This window comes from Mercenaria mercenaria, chromosome 6 (genome assembly GCF_021730395.1).
Source record: "Mercenaria mercenaria strain notata chromosome 6, MADL_Memer_1, whole genome shotgun sequence".
NCBI lineage: Eukaryota > Metazoa > Mollusca > Bivalvia > Venerida > Veneridae > Mercenaria > Mercenaria mercenaria.
Genome location: NC_069366.1, coordinates 37,029,827 through 37,047,479, shown reverse-complemented (window position 1 = coordinate 37,047,479; position 17,653 = coordinate 37,029,827). Strand labels below are relative to the sequence as shown.

The window sequence follows — 17,653 nt, the reverse complement described above, 5'->3', positions numbered from 1 at the left end:
TCAAGGCGCTGCGGGGGCATTTGTCACCATTAGTGACAGCTCTTGTTAGGATTTAATTTTTGTTAGGATTTACTTTATGATTAAATGCAAAAAAAGTTATTTCACCACAAATATGAATGATTTCAACAAAGATCCCATTAAACTTAAGAGCCATAACTGTTTCTGGAATAATCATAGAGTTGTCTCCCCTTTTGTGCTGATTTTTCATATTTTTGAAAATTGATAACTTTGACTTTATAGTGTTATACATTTCTAAGAGAGAAAACAAAGAGTACAAGAACCATAACTCCTTGTCTCTTTAAACTGCCACTCTAGAGCCATAACTCTGTCTGGAATTGTCATGAAATCGTCTCCATTTTTGTCCTTTTTTTTTTTTTGAACTTGAATATTCAACAACTTTGACTCCACTGAATTATAAATTGCAGAGAGTGGAAAGTAGGGGGACAAGAACCATAACTCCTTCATTTACTTTAAACTACCATTCCTGAAAATATTAGGTCTTGTATTCACCATAAGAGTGATTGTTTCGATCTTACATTGAAACAAACAGAATTGTGATGCATAAGTTTATGAATTAAGTATTCAAGAGGATATCCATCAAAAGGAAACACAATTTTATACGTCAAAAGGACTTTAAACCAAGAGATAAATGACAGATTAACCATCTAAATTACAGTAAAATATGCACCTATATAATAACACATGCATCTTAATAAAAAGTTGTTTTTTTTTGTTCGCATAAAATATTCATCTTAATTAATTGTTCGATTCAAATAAACAGGTCATCAAAACTGCAAAATTTTGACTTTAATATTTATTAATAAGCAGTAACTGGAACAGTCATAAAATTCATTTTGAAGAATTTTATTGAAATATTTTAACCCTTAGCCTGCTGGCAGCAAGTGATTCTGCCTTTGCCACCAGTGCAGACCAAGATCAGCCTGCACATCCGTGCAGTCTGATCATGGTCTGCACTGTTCACTATTCAGTCAGTAAATTTTTAGTAAACACCCCTTCAAATGACAAATGGTACTGCCCATATTGGAAGATGGACCAGTCCATTATAGAAATTTAGCATGGTAAGGGTTAATACTTAATTGGATACTTAATTGTATACTTTGTGGTGTGGCATGTTGATCCTATCTGAAAGAAAATTCATTTCATTACAAATTGTGCAATTTTATTATAATTACCAGGTAAAATGCAGTCTTTTCAAATTAAAAAATGAGAATTCATTTTTATAAAATTCTATTTCTTTTTGTATCTGAGTCATCCATCAAAAGCTTGTTTTTTATTTCCTATAAAACTGTATTAAGATAAAATTTGAATAAACATTGCACAAAGTTAATTTACTGTTAAAAAGTGAATGATATTAACAAAGAAATATTGCTGACACATTGCTAGTCACTGGGTGATCTTTCCTGTAAGATTTTTAAGGAAGGTGTTAACCTTCAGGCAAAAAATAGGAGGAGGTCAAGACACTGAACAATGACACTAGCGTACACAAGTTTGATCCCCCCACCCGGACACATCTGCCAACACACAATCCACCCCACCCCGCTACAACACATACACAACTTTACCATCTGTCACTACCTATCCAATAAAAGAGTAAGTTGTTCTCTACATGTTTCTTACAACTTCCTTGCAGTAGTAATCAGTGGCGGAGAGCACTGAATGACTTCAGAGATTTTGTCAGATTGTCATATAAATGAACTATCTCCACATTATATTACGATTTAACTGCAGACAACCATTTGATTATGTGTTGAGTAGAGTCTTTGCACATATATACGGAGCTTGCAGTCGAGCAGTCGAATCCGCAACTGACTTGTAGAATGAGTGTGGTGTATTTGTATTTTTAAGTTATTTAATGTTTGCCATAGAATAAAATGTTTTTGTTATGTCCCTATTAAGGCACTAATCTGTTTTTAATTGCTCATTTATTCTTAAATGATGATATTTTCGGGTGACGAATTTAAAATAAATCTAGACAGTTACAGGGGTCTTCTGAATATTTTCTTAATTTTAATTTTGAAAGAACTTTAAATTGTCTCCATATTACAATCTTTCAACTAACTTATCTAGTCATTGCAAAAATTATCAGTCACTTAACAGAATTTTATCTTAGGCTTGATTTGACACATTAGAGGGTATAGAATAATTTATTCAGTAGTTCAGACTTGTAAAAAAGAGGTAAAACCTGACTGTTTAAAAAGGAAATAGTTTGAATGCATGTGAAATTTTGGTGATGTTTCTCTTTGTTGTTGTTGTTGTTTATTTTTGTACCCCCCGACAACAAAGTTGTAAGGGGGGGTATACTGGTTTCAGGTTGTCTGTCTGTCTGTCTGTCCGTCTGTCCGTCTGGTCGTCTGTCCGTAGACGCAATCTTGTGCGCACCATCTCTCCTTATCCCCTTGACAGAATTTAATGAAACTTCACACAAGTGATCAGTACCAACAGTAGTTGTGCATGGGGCATGTTAGGTTCTTTTAGAAAAAAAATTTGCAGAGTTATGGGACTTTGTTTTTTTGTTACTATACTATATACATAGACACAATCTTGTGCGCACCATCTCTCCTCATTCCCTGGACACAATTTAATGAAACTTCACACAAGTGATCAGTACCAACAGTAGTTGTGCATGGGGCATGTTAGGTTCTTTCAGAATTTTTTTTTCCAGAGTTATGGGACTTTGTTTTTTTGTTACTATACTATAGACATAGACACAATCTTGTTGGCACCATCTCTCCTCATCCCCTTGACACAATTTAATGAAACTTCACACAACTGATCAGTAACAACAGTAGTTGTGCATGGGGCATGTTAGGTTCTTTCAGCGACAAAAATTGCAGAGTTAAGGGACTTTGTTTCTTGTTAACATACTATGTACATACAGTCTGCATATGCAATCTTGTGCATGCCTAATCTACCAAACCCTTGCACACAATTTAATGAAACTTCACACAAGTGATCAGTACCAACCCTAGTTGTGCATGGGGCATGCTACATTCTTTTAGATAAATATTCTGCATAGTTATGGGACTTTGTTTTTTGTTACTATACTGTATACATACAGTCTATATACATACAGTCCACATAATTATGCAGTCTTGTGTGTGTCAAATTGCAATGTACTGTGTCAGTGCATGCGGGGGGTACATTCATCACCTTTAGTGATAGCTCTAGTTTGAACGGGTTCTCTTAATATGTTACAATATTTTGTTACTGAAATGTAACACTTTCAAAAACTATCACAGGTTTTTTTTCTTCAAAATTCTGTTTTGGACAATCCCAGCATCTGATTGGTTTTTCTAAGTACAGTTTTGAAACTGACCAATGGTAGCACTGCAGTGTTTGGAGACTGATCTCCAGATTCCTTTTAAATTATTGCAATCAATTACATGTCCAGTTTAGTGCATGAATTAATCTGTTGGCATGCAATAAAAGTTGAGAATTATTGATCACACAATCATTTTTTTGGCTCACTCAGTTTTGTTTGTAAAGACATGTGCTAGAAAGGTGCGAGGGTAGCAGTGATGGTACTGCCATTCTTTAATTTAGAACAAAACATGTAGAATGACATTTTCCCTACTATGGATGCATCCGCTATCTGATAATTTTGCAATACTTGTGCAGGTTTAAATATTCAAATAATTATAGCAGACCTGAAGGCTGATCATAAGGTCATTCATTGGACTAATATCTTATGGTCAGTCATGTGGCCATGCACTGATGCAGTGTGTTTCTGAAGTGAACTACTTATACCATGAAGTGAAGATGTGCATGACATTTATGGGCAAAAGTGCAAACATCTTCCATGGTTTTAAAAGGATTCAAGTGAAACTTCATTCTTACGATCCCTATAAATAAATGATTTCTGTGTCATTATCTTTTATGGACAAAGATGGGGAACCCCAGTCAGGGCACAAACTACTTCCAGAGTTTTAGTTTTTCTACAGCAGAATTGCGTATGAGGGAGTGGGACAAACATTCACAACAAAATGTGTCCTTTACTTTGACAAACAGTGTTTTGGGCTATTGATTATTACATTTAAGTGATATCTCTAGTTTATAATGCCTTTAATGACTGTGAAAATGATACTAAAATATTGATACAATTAAACCAAGATAAACACTATTGATTTCCTTTAATATGAACTCAACTCATGTTGATTTTACTGGACTTTCTAATGTTTCAAGGGAAGTCTTACACTGGAAATATATTTTAAATCTCTGTGATCATGAAACGCATAACATTTGTTTTTTGCTCTATATTCTTTTATGGTTTACACATTATGATCAGCAAATAACAAAACAGAAAAAAACAAAGTAAAATGAGATATTAGACTGACAAACTGCTGGTTGAGAGGTCGCTACACCATTTTTATGTGATCTATCACAACTGCAAAAATTGTCATGTCAAAACGCTCATCTTTTAAGGTTAATGAACACTTGAAGGTAAAAATTTTCACATTTACTGTCTTACTTTTTAACTATAGAAGGGAGATCTTCTTTTGTTTAGCAAATAAGTACGTTTCATGATCAAAGGAATTTAAAATATATATTTCCAATGTAAGACTTCCCTTTTTTTCTGCAAAAAAGTATAGTTTGCTCAAAAGTGTCACTCTTCCTTAAAATTGTTCAGTAACTTACTTGACAATCATAATAATTTGTCATATCCTGTAATGATGTCACTGCAAATAACAATTACATCGTGTGATAAGACTTTTATCTAATGCTCTTGAAGCCCACTATAGCTCAGAGGTCAAGAGGAGGTATTTAAAAGATAGATTAGGGGTTAGAAAAGGTGCCTACTGTAGCACATACCTTTAACATTACCTCTTTTAGTTTTCAGTGAAGCAAACAGTGTTTATTTGACAGGAATGCATGAGGGTAGAAAGGCTGTAATTTTGTACAATATGATCACAAAGAAATTCATATAATGTCAGTCAAAAGAAAAATTGCCATGTCATTCTGTTTTCCTCAGTTAATTATTAATTTGCCATATCATTATTGCAGCAGTGTTTGTATGTGTTTTGTCACATTCAAATGACCTCTTAGTCAAAGGTTATACAATGGCAGTCTTGTTTTAAAATGTTTGTGTGTTCAACACTTTCCAATATCTTGAACACACACATAACAGCTCAGAGTAAGCTTAGTGTCAGAGGAATTGTCTATATTGTGTTCACCAGATGTAATATAATCAAACACACACATAGTGTCAAGGCTATTTATAGGTTCCTTATTATTATTTGTGATTTCTGTAAGCTTATGTTATTTTTTTTTGCTAAATAATGAATAAGAATTGTTCTTTTTTTTCAGACAGGAGTCCTGATGTTTCCTCATGATGATTTTGTGATAGAACCATTGCCAAGTCACATGTCATCTTTACATAAGAATCGTCATCACCATGGTAACAGTCAGCATCGTAGTCATGACTACAACCCTCATCGTAGTAATGGTAACAACCATCAACGTAAGCATAGCAAATCATATAACCATCAGCATTTGTATGACCTTGACACCACAGCAAACAAAAAAACGTGGCCAGAAGACAGTAGCAATATTCGCCATGACAACGATAACCATGACAGTGAAAGTGGTAGCCATGACAACACAAGCAGTAACCTTGGCAGTATAAGTGGTAACTATGGCAACATAAGTAGAAACCATGACAAACAATCGTCTAATCAAACATTTAGAGTTTCTTCTGAAGCATCAGATAATGAAAATGACAATGTCAGCGAGTCATCAGTTTTGAATGACAGTGATGATTTAGGTAACCATGACAACCAGTATTTGAGAGGTGAGGATGAACATGTGAAGGAGAGTCCTCATATCATGTACAGAAGATCAGCATTATTCAAACACATACCTGATAATTATCAAACATCAAAAGGTGAGTAAGCAATGTTCCATTGATGTTGGAAACCATTCTCAGATTGTAGACTTGTGATTGGTCAGTTTTAAGTTGGTGTTATGAATTGACCAGTCATGTGCTGGATTTTTGAGACTGGTCTATAAGTTCCACTGGCTGGCATAGGATGCCTGTTAATTTTGTTTGTTGCACCAATTAGTTAATTTTCAATCTAAATGAACTTTTAAATGCATTAGTTTCAGCATAATATGTTGCATTTTCATGAAACCATCAGACTCTACAGCTTTTGAAAATTTGTCAAAACCAATAATTATTTAATGTTTATACTTTGACTGAAAAATCACTATGGGGTTCTGATTCCAATGGCATGTGTGCGACTATCTTGTAAGGAATTCCATGGGTATTTTAGATTAATGCAATCATCTTTGAAAGCTGCCAGTCAGCGTAGGGTAGTAAGAAAAAAGCACAGTGATAATTTAAGTCATACAGTAATAAATTTAATAAGTGATTCACTGTTGTTTTCTGATCTGTTTGTTACACTGTTTACCTGACAGACAGTAGTCAGGAAATTACTTGAGCCACGCCATGAGGAAACCAACATAGTGCGTTTGTAACCAGCATGGATCCAGACGTGAACAGTATGGATCCTGACCAGACTGCACAGATGCGCAGGCTGGTCTGGATCCATGCTGGTTACAAACGCACTATGTTGGTTTTCTCATGGTGTGGCTCACTTCATTTCAGATTTTAATAGATACGCAAAATCTACTAAAATGTTTCATCGTGCTCGAAGGAAAAGATCTTACAGAAGTGCAGAACCTAGAGTAGAAACATTGGTTGTCGTCGATCAAGACATGTACAGAAAACACGGCAGAGAAAATATAACAACCTATGTTCTTAGCATATTTAATATTGTAAGTATGTTTCTGTATCCGTGTTGTTATTACATGTATATGTTATCACAATAAAAATACTTTTCTCAGGCGGACAACACTGTTGCAGAGCATGAAGTTATACCCAACATTGTGTAGGGAAAGTTGTGGAAGTTTTTTTATGCCAGCTTTTTTATTACTTTAGTTGTCATTATCAGGAATAAATTGTGATAAAAATGGATGAGATAATTTTGAGGTTATCTATTTGGCCTTAACTTACAAATAATCTCTCACTGCACAGTATGATAATTATTTTATGACTAAGAGAAGCAAAAACCAAAACACAGTAATAAACATAACAGTTTAATAATTATAACTGAATAAGATATTTACTATGATGGCACCAAGTTAATAACATGATTATGCACGTACGAAATTATCCTTAATAAATGGCAGAAATGGCCGCGATGGAAAAGATACACCAGGAGCTGTTTGGTAACCCAGGACGAGCAAGCAAGCGCATGTAGTTTGATTATTTGGCTACTTAGGATTACCGAAGTTACTCGTGCAACTAGGAGTTACGCTACGTAGTTATGGGCAAAACCTAGTTCACGTACGCTAACATGCCAGTAAATTAGATGCAAACGGAGCACGCGCACCAACCGACCTTGTGGTTCACCTACTAAACCGACCTAGCGGTTCACATAACTCAACCGACCTAGCGGTTCACATAACTCAGCCGACCTAGCGGTTCACACAGCATTTAGGAAAACGGACAACACGGAGCACGTACACACTATATATATATACCATAAACCGGTCAGGCGTTTACGTCACTGTAACATTACATCCGATGTATAATATTATGGCACAAACTGATATTTTCATCAAAATTTATAATGTAAATGGCGGCTTTCAACCACCAATGGAGGTGCGAACTTAGTCGCCCAAAGTGAAGTATCGATCCGCAATTTACCTCCCTTAACTTCAATAAGCTTAAGAGATTTATAAATATTTACCTGTAATACTAACTTTAACAAACTTGTAAATGAAGGTTACCAACAAAAGGAGCTGCGAACATAGATGCCAAAATTGAAGTAATAGGCCTCGATTTACTGAAACAATTTATATTTAACACGCGCACTAGCTGCTTACAAAACTTAAGGTACCGTTACATCGCGAATTATATGAGATATTTACTGGAACGCTTTTGTAAATGGAGGTTACTAACAACAAAAGGAGTTGCAAACATAGTCGCCCAAATTGAAGTATTGAGCCTTTATTTACAGGAACAATTTACCTGTATATCAAACACACGTGTTAGCCGCTTCCGAAAGCAGAGATACATTTACATCACCAATTATATGAGATATGTTACAGTAAAACTGAAAGAAACGCTTTTGTAAATGGAGGTTACTAACGACAAAAGGAGTTGCAAACATAGTCGCCCAAGATGAAGTATTGAGCCTCGATTTACAGGAACAATTTATATTTATAATGCGTGCTAACCGCTTCCGAAAGCGGAGATGCCTTAACATCGCGAATTATTAGAGCTATTTACCGATAGAACTGACGGAAACCCTTGTAAATGAAGGTCAGTAACAACAAAAGGAGCTGCGAGCATAGTCGCCCAAAATGAAGCATTGAGCCTTGATCTACTGAAGCAATTTATATTTATCATGCGTGCTCGCCGCTCCCGAAACCGGAGATATCTTTACATCGCGACTTATATAAAATTATTTAAGCAAATAATTCATAATAGAGAACGGAACATTTGCAGTATTAACAGTGAATATAACCACAATACAAAATAATCATAAATATAGCAAAATACTGTCTACTTTTCACTTAATTCCAAAGGAACTGATGATTGCCCTGAGGGCTTCTTGTCAATTGCCACATATCTGTATCCAAGGAATGCCTTAATATGTTTGTCTTCGTAATTCTTAATAGACAATTGTGGCCTATTACATAAATAATAAAATGAATCACATCACCGGATTAATATAACAACATTTCAGGTTTGTCCAACCTGACGGAATACTGTCAACTCAATCCCTCTGTTCTTAGCAAAGCACTGTTTTGGTATTGCCCAGCAAAATCGATTGCTGCTGACAACGTATTCACAGTCAATATATCCATGTGGAAATTATTCTGTCCAACCAAGCACACACTGATTACTAACAAAACACTGTTCTGACATAGCGTAACTGATAAATGCGTAGCATTGTTTTGTTGGCGACAACTGTTACTGGCTGTTTGAGATAAGTTCTATGCTCGAATATTTCCATGTGCAAAATGTTTATCGAGCCAAGCATATAGTATTTCTCTTGTTGTATGGTTGGTTTCCACTAGTGCATGGTACGTGCATAATCGTTTCTACAGTATGGTTCCATATGGAACAACAGCGTGAAATCTGTAAACATACAACATTCCAACGGCAGTACCTTGTCCAAATACATTATTGACATTTAAAACAATATAAAACTATTAATATCATAAAATTTTACAATTACTAATGGCCATACGTATTAACAAAAGTGTGGCGTCTATAACGCTTACAGTATCTTTTTCATGTATTTATTTACTTAAATTGAGAAAGTATAACTGAAGAGAGCTTAAAGGGGTGTGGTGGGTGGGCTTATTAAAATTTCAGCGATGTGTATTGAATGAAGTCTAACGCCAGAAAGGCCGAATACCTGCGGTTACGGTTATTTAACCTCACATGCATATGCCCGAGTGAACACGTCACGTGATCGTGCCACCTACCGGCCGTAACCATGACTACACACACCGCTTCTATCGCAAAAATAAATTATATTATTTTGTATAAAAAATAATATGTATTATTATTGTATTGCTCATATCAGTTTGTCTGTTAGTTGGGCCTATTGTAGGTCCATTGGTCTGTAGACAATTGATCTGTAGAGAATCCTTTGTCCTACAATGGTCTGTAGACAGTTGGTCTGTAGAGAATCCTTTGTCCTACAATGGTCATATTTCATTAGATGATTGCCTGTGGTCATTAGGTGAACCCTATTTATTTTTGGGGTAAGTGTTCTAAAGGTCAAGGTCACAGTGACCTTGAGACTAAAACAGTTTCTCATCAATATGTTGAAAATATTTGGGTCTTCTTTCATCTACTTACATAGTGTTATTGTTTATGGTCATTAGATAATCTCTAATAATTTTGGGGTCATGAGGTCAAAGGTTAAGGTTGCTTCAGATTTCATTGTCATATAATTGAAGACTACTTTTCTCTAAGGACCAAAAGTTTCCTTACCAGTTTTAAGAGTTTTACATTAGTAAAAACCACCTGTAAACAAAATCTCTTATTTTGTTGCACCTAAGTGTGATCACTATATACAGTGAAACCCCTCTAAACCCGAACCCTTCAGTTTGGGATGCCAACCCCTCTAAATCTGAACCCTTCAGTACCGAAATTTGGCATGATTACTTCATAAGGAAAATACACCTATAATCTGGAACCCGTTTATTCTGGAAATGGGACAGTTTTTCGAGACCGAACCTTTATTTATCAACACAGAATTATGCTTAAAAACCGAACAATTTCAAAGGCAATCAGAATTTGGACACTTGCCTTTGAACAAGCATACCAGAATTTATTCTATATGTCCATAAAAACTTTGGTGATGCTGCTTCCTACAGTAACTAAACAAGACCAGGATTTGAAATGAAACAGGTTTCTAGGTAATTGTATAACTATATAAGCCGTGCATCCGTGGATGCGCAGGCTGGTCTGGATCCATGCTGGTCGCAAACCCACTATGTTGGTTTTCTCATGGCGCGGCTCATATATATGTAGCACACATTCCACAAACAAAATCTTGCTGAATCGAAAACTCCTCAAAACCGAACTTTTACTCTGGTCTGGAGGGTGTTCAGATTAGAAGGGTACCACAGTACAGGTTTGACTGTATAAACATTAATGGATTCCTAGTATACATGCTGCTTCAGACTTTTATGAAGCTGTATTATTTTTATTGTGGAATGAGCAATTCCAGGAATTTATTTTCATCTAGAAATTTATATGAGTTATGTCATTGACGTCAGGTAGGAACTTAATAATCTTAGAAGATCACTATAACAATAGAATCTATGTGTATCATATATTTGTTGTAATTAATTTATTCATTATGTTGTTGTATAAGATTCTTATACAGGTTTATCAGTATGTTATGGAAAATATTAGTTGATGACATAAGAATCTGGGTGTATCGTAACTTCTTGTAATTAATTTATTCATTATGTTGTTATATAGGATACTTATTACATATTTTTCCATGAATTATCAAAAAAAATGAAACTTACCTAGCAATTTTTCGGTGAAAAAAATCAAGTATTCAAAATTTGGTTAAAATAATTAAAAAAACAAAACTAAAATGAAAAAGTGTTTGTTTTACCGCACCATGAAAAAACCAGCATAGTACCTTTGCGACCAGCATGGATCCAGGCCAGCCTGCGCATCCGCGCAGTTTGAACAAGATCCGTGCTTTTTGTTAACGGTTTCTCTAATTGCAAAAGGCTTTGAAAGCGAACAGCATGGATCCTGACAAGACTGCACAGATGTGCAGGCTGGTCTGGATCCATGCTGGTCGCAAACGCAATATGTTGGTTTTCTCATGGCGCGGCTCATATAAGATCAAGTATTTTTAACTCTTGAACATCAGATCTCACCTTTTTCCTCCAGGCTACTTCACCCATGGAAATATTGCATCTGATGTTTTTCTGTTTAAAAATATTTTGATTTTATACTATAACAAACAAAATCTATCCTTTATGTAAGTTTGCTCTGTGAGGTTTTTTGATAAATTAAATAAATGTATATGACACCAAATATATGTAAAACTTGATGTGTGCACCTGCTGTTTATAAACACTTATGTTTGTTGAACACACTATTTTTCAAGAGAATTTCAGTTACGTAAATGATAATGGTTCATTAACCTAGCCACTGTTCATGGATTCTAGAACCAACTTGTTGCCCACATGATAATGGTTCATTAACGTAGCTGCTGTTCATGGATTCTAGAACCAACTTGTTGCCCACATGATAATGGTTCATTAACGTAGCCGCTGTTCATGGATTCTAGAACCAACTTGTTGCCCACATGATAATGGTTCATTAACCTAGCCGCTGTTCATGGATTCTAGAACCAACTTGTTGCTCACAAGTAATTGTCAACTTCCCCACAATGAACAGCAGATAAGGTAGGATGATTTGTGAAGTTGTCATTGGGCACTTTAGTATTTGATACCAGAAATCATCCATGCAATACCCTTAATTAATAGATATCTATAAATTATAGAAAAATGAAGCGATTAATTTTCTAGCATCTGCTTTTATTGCAAATCTGGTTTTTTTTTGTTCTTGAATTTTTCTATGCAAGATTGTTTTTTTGAAGCAACTACTTTTATGTAAGACCCTTGTTTAGAAGCAAGTTCTTTTTTGCAAGTTCTTGGAGAGCACCTTAATCTTTCATGAAAGACCGTGATCTTGAAGCAATCTATATGTCATGCAAATTAGTGTTCTTTGAGCAGGTTAATCTTTCATATAAGACAGTTTTCTTGAAGTTTTTACTACATAGTATTTTTATACGCCAGAAGGGACATATTATGTTATGACCCCGGTGTCCGTCTGTCTGTCCGTCTGTCCATTAGCAATTTCATGTCTGCTCTGTAGTTCATGACCCCTTGAAGGATTTCGAAGAAACTTGACATAAATGTTCACCACATCGAGATGACTTGCAGAGTGCATGTTTTGGATTGCTTGCTTCAAGGTCAAGGTCAAGGTCACACTTAGGTGTCAAAGGTCATATGACTTTGTTTTGTGTCTGCTCTGTAACTCTTGAACTGCTTGAAGGATTTTAAAGAAACTTGGCACAAATGTTCACCACATCGTGACGACATGCGGAGCACATGTTTTGGCTGGCTCGCTTCAAGGTCAAGGTCACACTTAGAGGTCAAAGCAATTTCGTGTCCGCACTGTAACTCTTGAACCCCTTGAAGGATTTCAAAGAAACTTGACACAAATGTTCACCACATCGAGATGACTTGCAGAGTGCATGTTTTGGATGGCTCACTTCAAGGTCAAGGTCACATATTGCTCCGCATTGCAGTGTCCTTGTTGAAGCATTTTATTCCTTCATGCCAAACAGTGTTCTTGAAGTAACGTCTTTTAAGCAAGACAGATAATAGGCAAGTTATTGTTTCTTGAAAGAGTGTTCTGAAAAGATTTTTTCTCAGGAACATAATTGAGCCTCGCCATGAGAAAACCAACGTAATGGGTTTGCGACCAGCATGGATCCAGACCAGCCTGCGCATCCACGCAGCCTGGTCAGGATCCATGCTGTTCGCTAACAGTTTCTCCAATTCCAGTAGGCTTTAAAAGCGACCAGCATGGATCCAGACCAGCCGGCGCGGATGCGCAGGCTGGTCTGGATCCATGCTGGTCGCAAACCCATTATATTGGTTTTCTCATGGCGAGGCTCAATTATGTTCCTGAGAAAAAATCTTTTCAGAACACTGAATGTGCAGGCTGTTCTGGATCCATGCTGGTCGCAAACCCACTATGTTGGTTTTCTCATGGCACGGGTCAATTATTTTTGAAACAACATTGTTGTATTTTAGGTATCTCAACTATACCAAGACCCAAGTCTAGGATACCCAATTAAAATAGTTCTTGTGGGACTGGTATTCCTTGATGGTAGAGAGGTATGTTCCCTTCGTTATGTATGATTCTTTGTGTTTAAGGTTATTTTTCAACAGTATATTACATTTATATTACGTAGGTTAGTTAACCTAACCAGTAATCTTGAAATTCATGTGAATGCTAAATTGTTCTCTGCAAGTCCTTGACAACTACCCTACATGAATCAAAGATAGAGGATAAATGTCTTCATATGTAGTGTCCTCTAGAATTGAAACACCAGCCATTCACCTCCACTAGTACACTTAACTCCTCTCCAAGTACACTGAACTCCCAAGTACATTAAACTGTTTCCCCAGTACACTAATCTCCCCAGTACACTAAACTCATTCCTAGTACACTGAACTCCTCCCCAGTACACTGAACTCCTCCCTAGTATATTAAACTGTTTCCCCTGTTTCCCCAGTAGACTAAACTCCTCCCTAGTACACTGAACTCCCCAGTACATTAAACTGTTTCCCTTTACACTAAACTCCTCCCCAGTACATTAAACCGTTTTCCCAGTACACTACACTCCTCCCCAGTACATTAAACTGTTTCCCTTAGTACACTAAACTCCTCCCTAGTACACTGAACTCCCTAGTACATTAAACTGTTTCCCTAGTAGACTAAAGTCCTCCCTAGTACACTGAACTCCCTAGTATATTAAACCGTTTCCCCAGTACACTACACTCCTCCCCAGTACACTGAACTCCCTGGTACATTAAACTGTTTCCCCAGTACACTAAACTCCTCCCTAGTGCACTGAACTCCCCAGTACATTAAACTGTTTCCCCAGTACACTAAACTCCTCCCTAGTACACTTAACTCCTCCCTAGAACACTGAACTCCCCTGTACACTAAACTCCTCCTCAGTACACCAAACTCCTCCCCAGAATACACTGAACTCCTCTGAAATACTTTGAACTCCTCCCCAGTACACATAACTCCTCCCCAGTGCATGCACTATTGACCTTTTGGTCAATAGACTTTTCTTTCTCTACTGAGGTACTTGGGTGGACAAGTTACTTATAAAAAGTTGTAGAAGATGTACGCTAGTTCTTGTAGAAAGAAATGTTTTTTATACCATTAAAGAACTCAGTTTTTATCAATATTTTGTAATGATTTTACTTAAATCCATCTTTAAAGTGTAAGTCTTTCAAAGGTATTTAATTTTCCTTTATTTTATTTACCTTATTTTAGCTATAATATTTGACTTTTACTTTAAGCCAGGGCTACGAATCACACACCATGCTGACAAAACACTGAATAGTTTTTGCCAGTGGCAGGCAGGAATCCACAATGGACGTCAGAAGCTGCACGATCACGCCGTGCTGCTTACAGGCAAGGATATCTGCTCATACCAGGATGCTCCTTGTGATACCTTAGGTAGGGCCTCATTTAGGTTGAAAACATACATTGAAATGTAATCTTTAAGTATGGCCTCACTTCAGTAACAAAGTGTTGTTGAAATGTTAATTTCAAGTAGGTTCTCATTTCAGTAGCATACAGATATTGAAATGGTAACAGATTGGGCCTCATTTCAGTAGTGAACAGATATTGAAATGTTATCCATTGGCAGAACTTTATTTTAGTGTTTAACAAAGCTTGACATGTTACCCGAAGATTATGCCTCGTTAACCTTAGGTGGGGCCTCATTCTAATATGGAATACAACTTGATATATTACCACTAATTAGGGCTTTAAACTTACCAGTACACATTTTAATATCTCAGAACTCTATATGATACATGAGGCAGGGCCTTATTTTGTTAACATTTCAATTAAAGTTCTTATTTCCAATCTAAAGTAGGGCTTTATTCTATTTACGAAAAAGATTAAAATTTTATACATCAGTAGAGCCTCCCTGTAATAGTGTTAAAAGAGTTAAATTGTACCAAGCTTCATTTTTGATGCCATTTTAGTCAGAAACAAATAAATATTGATGCAAGAGAAATTTTTGCTAATAAACAAAATATTCAAGATTTCAAACATATCCTTGAGGTTTGAGGTGAAAAAAGTATCATCAGTGAAATGTATAAATTATACTGATATATGTTTCAAAATGAAAGGAAAATGAGTATAAGTTTACCATAAAACAGTATAGTTTTCTCTGTCTGGTTTTGAATGAAACATAAATCAAAGGCATATCTTGTACCTCCAAAGTAGCATTTGAAAGTTGAAGAAGTTATCCTCTTTTGATCATTCTCACATATCAAAGTTCATATTTTGGAAGCATGCAGTCCTCTTCCAGATAATGATAAAGCCTGATGAATTTGTAATAGAGATGTTCATTATATGAGCCGTGCCATGAGAAAACCAACATAGTGGGTTTGCGACCAGCATGGATCCAGACCAGCCTGCGCATCTGCACAGTCTGGTCACAATCCATGCTGTTCGCTTTCAAAGCCTATTGTTAATAAAGAAATTGTTAGCGAACAGCAAGGATCCTGACCAGACTGCGCGAATGCGCAGGCTGGTCTGGATCCATGCTGGTCGCAAAGCCACTATGTTGGTTTTCCCATGGCACGGCTCATATCACTTTTTTTTAGACTTAATGCATAATTATGTAGAAATGAACAATTCATAGTATCAAAATCTATTCATTAGTTTATTTGAGTACATATTTTCTTGTGAATTTACAAGTTTTTGACTTGTAAATAAAGAGATTTTGAGCATGTTGACATAAAAGTATTGCTTAGTATTGTGAAATTTGTCCTCTCAGACACAAATGTCATACTGAAACATAATCTTTCAATAATCAACACACAAATGTATCTCATTTCAACATCACTTCTATACTGTAGCTGTAGAGGTTGTTCATGGTTTGTGTCACTAATTCATCTGTGAAATTTTCAGGGTTTGCACCAATAGATGGAATGTGCAGTGAGTTAAGAAGTTGTATTGTGAATGAGGACACCGGACTCTCCACTGCCTTCACGGTTGCTCATGAAATGGGACATAAGTAAACATATACAACATCATTTGACTGATACTTTTTATCTCCCTTCCATGCTTGTTTAATTCATTTATCCTGCTTAATTTCTATAATGAACTTGTCCATCTTTCAATTTGGACAGCACCATTAACTGCTAAAAGGTGTGCTTACCAAAAGGATACTGACTGAATGGCTGTCGATATGGATCTTGATCAGACTGCATGAATGTGCAGGCTGATCATGATCTTTACTGGTTGCAAAGGCAGAATCAATTGTGTCCAGCATGATAAGGGTTAATTTGTATATCCAAATGCACCAGAAACTATTTGATTGCAAACAAAATAAATTTGATAATGTTTCATTGGAGCTACCATCTTTGGTATACATGTTAATTGATAGGTCTGATACTGATGCTGACTTTGGGTATACTCTTAAATTTAAACAAATAGAGCCAATTCACTGGCCAAGAAGAAAGTGAATATCAAGTCAGATACTAATCTCCCAAGTTTGGATCATTCGTACTTCTAATGATGTTTAGTTTATATGAGAGGTAATTTAAACTTCAAGTTTTAAGTTATTAACATTTTTCTGTTTTCGTGATACTGTGAAATAATTAATATTCATGGGGGACTGAATTTTTGTGAATTTGGGTTAATCCACCAGATGAAATCCTAATTCTCATTCATTTTATATATTAAGAAGTTGAAGCCCATGTAGACAAAATTTCAAGCTCATGAATGAAATGTTTATACAGTACTGATGTATAAAACAATCTATCTGTGAATAATTTTCAGTTTTGGTATGATGCATGATGGGGATGACAATATATGTAAAGATACCACTGGATATATAATGTCACCTACCCTCTCAGCACAAAGTGGAACATTCCATTGGTCTCCATGTAGTAGACAGTACATGAGGAAATACTTAAAGTAAGTTAGAAACTGAAATTTCACTTTATATGGTACGTAACCTCTGTGCAAAAAGTGAAACATTCAATGGGCCTCATTAAATTAGTTTATACTTAAAACAGGAAGATTGTTTACATTTCTCTGTTAAATTTACCACACATATAAAGGCAAGAAATTAGTATTTAAAAGTGAATTGAGACATTCCAACTTTCGCTCTTAAAATTAAAAATTGAAAATGAAATGAAAGATAAAACTATCATTTTCAAATTTAATATGCATGTTCGCATTGCCATACTTGTGACAATATGGTAAATAAAGTTGAGCTTTAACAACTTCCATTGTT

At 35.8% G+C, this 17,653-nt stretch overlaps 1 protein-coding gene across 1 annotated transcript in view; it reads left to right on the top strand.

The window, feature by feature from the left end:
• The window catches only part of LOC123549083 (A disintegrin and metalloproteinase with thrombospondin motifs 18-like), a 106,226-nt gene that overhangs the window by 64,993 nt on the left and 23,580 nt on the right, over nucleotides 1–17,653 (top strand). Inside the window, exons 4-9 of the mRNA XM_053546759.1 lie at nucleotides 5,326–5,902; nucleotides 6,626–6,795; nucleotides 13,404–13,487; nucleotides 14,691–14,850; nucleotides 16,321–16,426; nucleotides 17,194–17,331. Coding sequence (XP_053402734.1) covers nucleotides 5,326–5,902; nucleotides 6,626–6,795; nucleotides 13,404–13,487; nucleotides 14,691–14,850; nucleotides 16,321–16,426; nucleotides 17,194–17,331 — 1,235 coding nt within the window. The remainder of the gene's footprint in view (nucleotides 1–5,325; nucleotides 5,903–6,625; nucleotides 6,796–13,403; nucleotides 13,488–14,690; nucleotides 14,851–16,320; nucleotides 16,427–17,193; nucleotides 17,332–17,653) is intronic.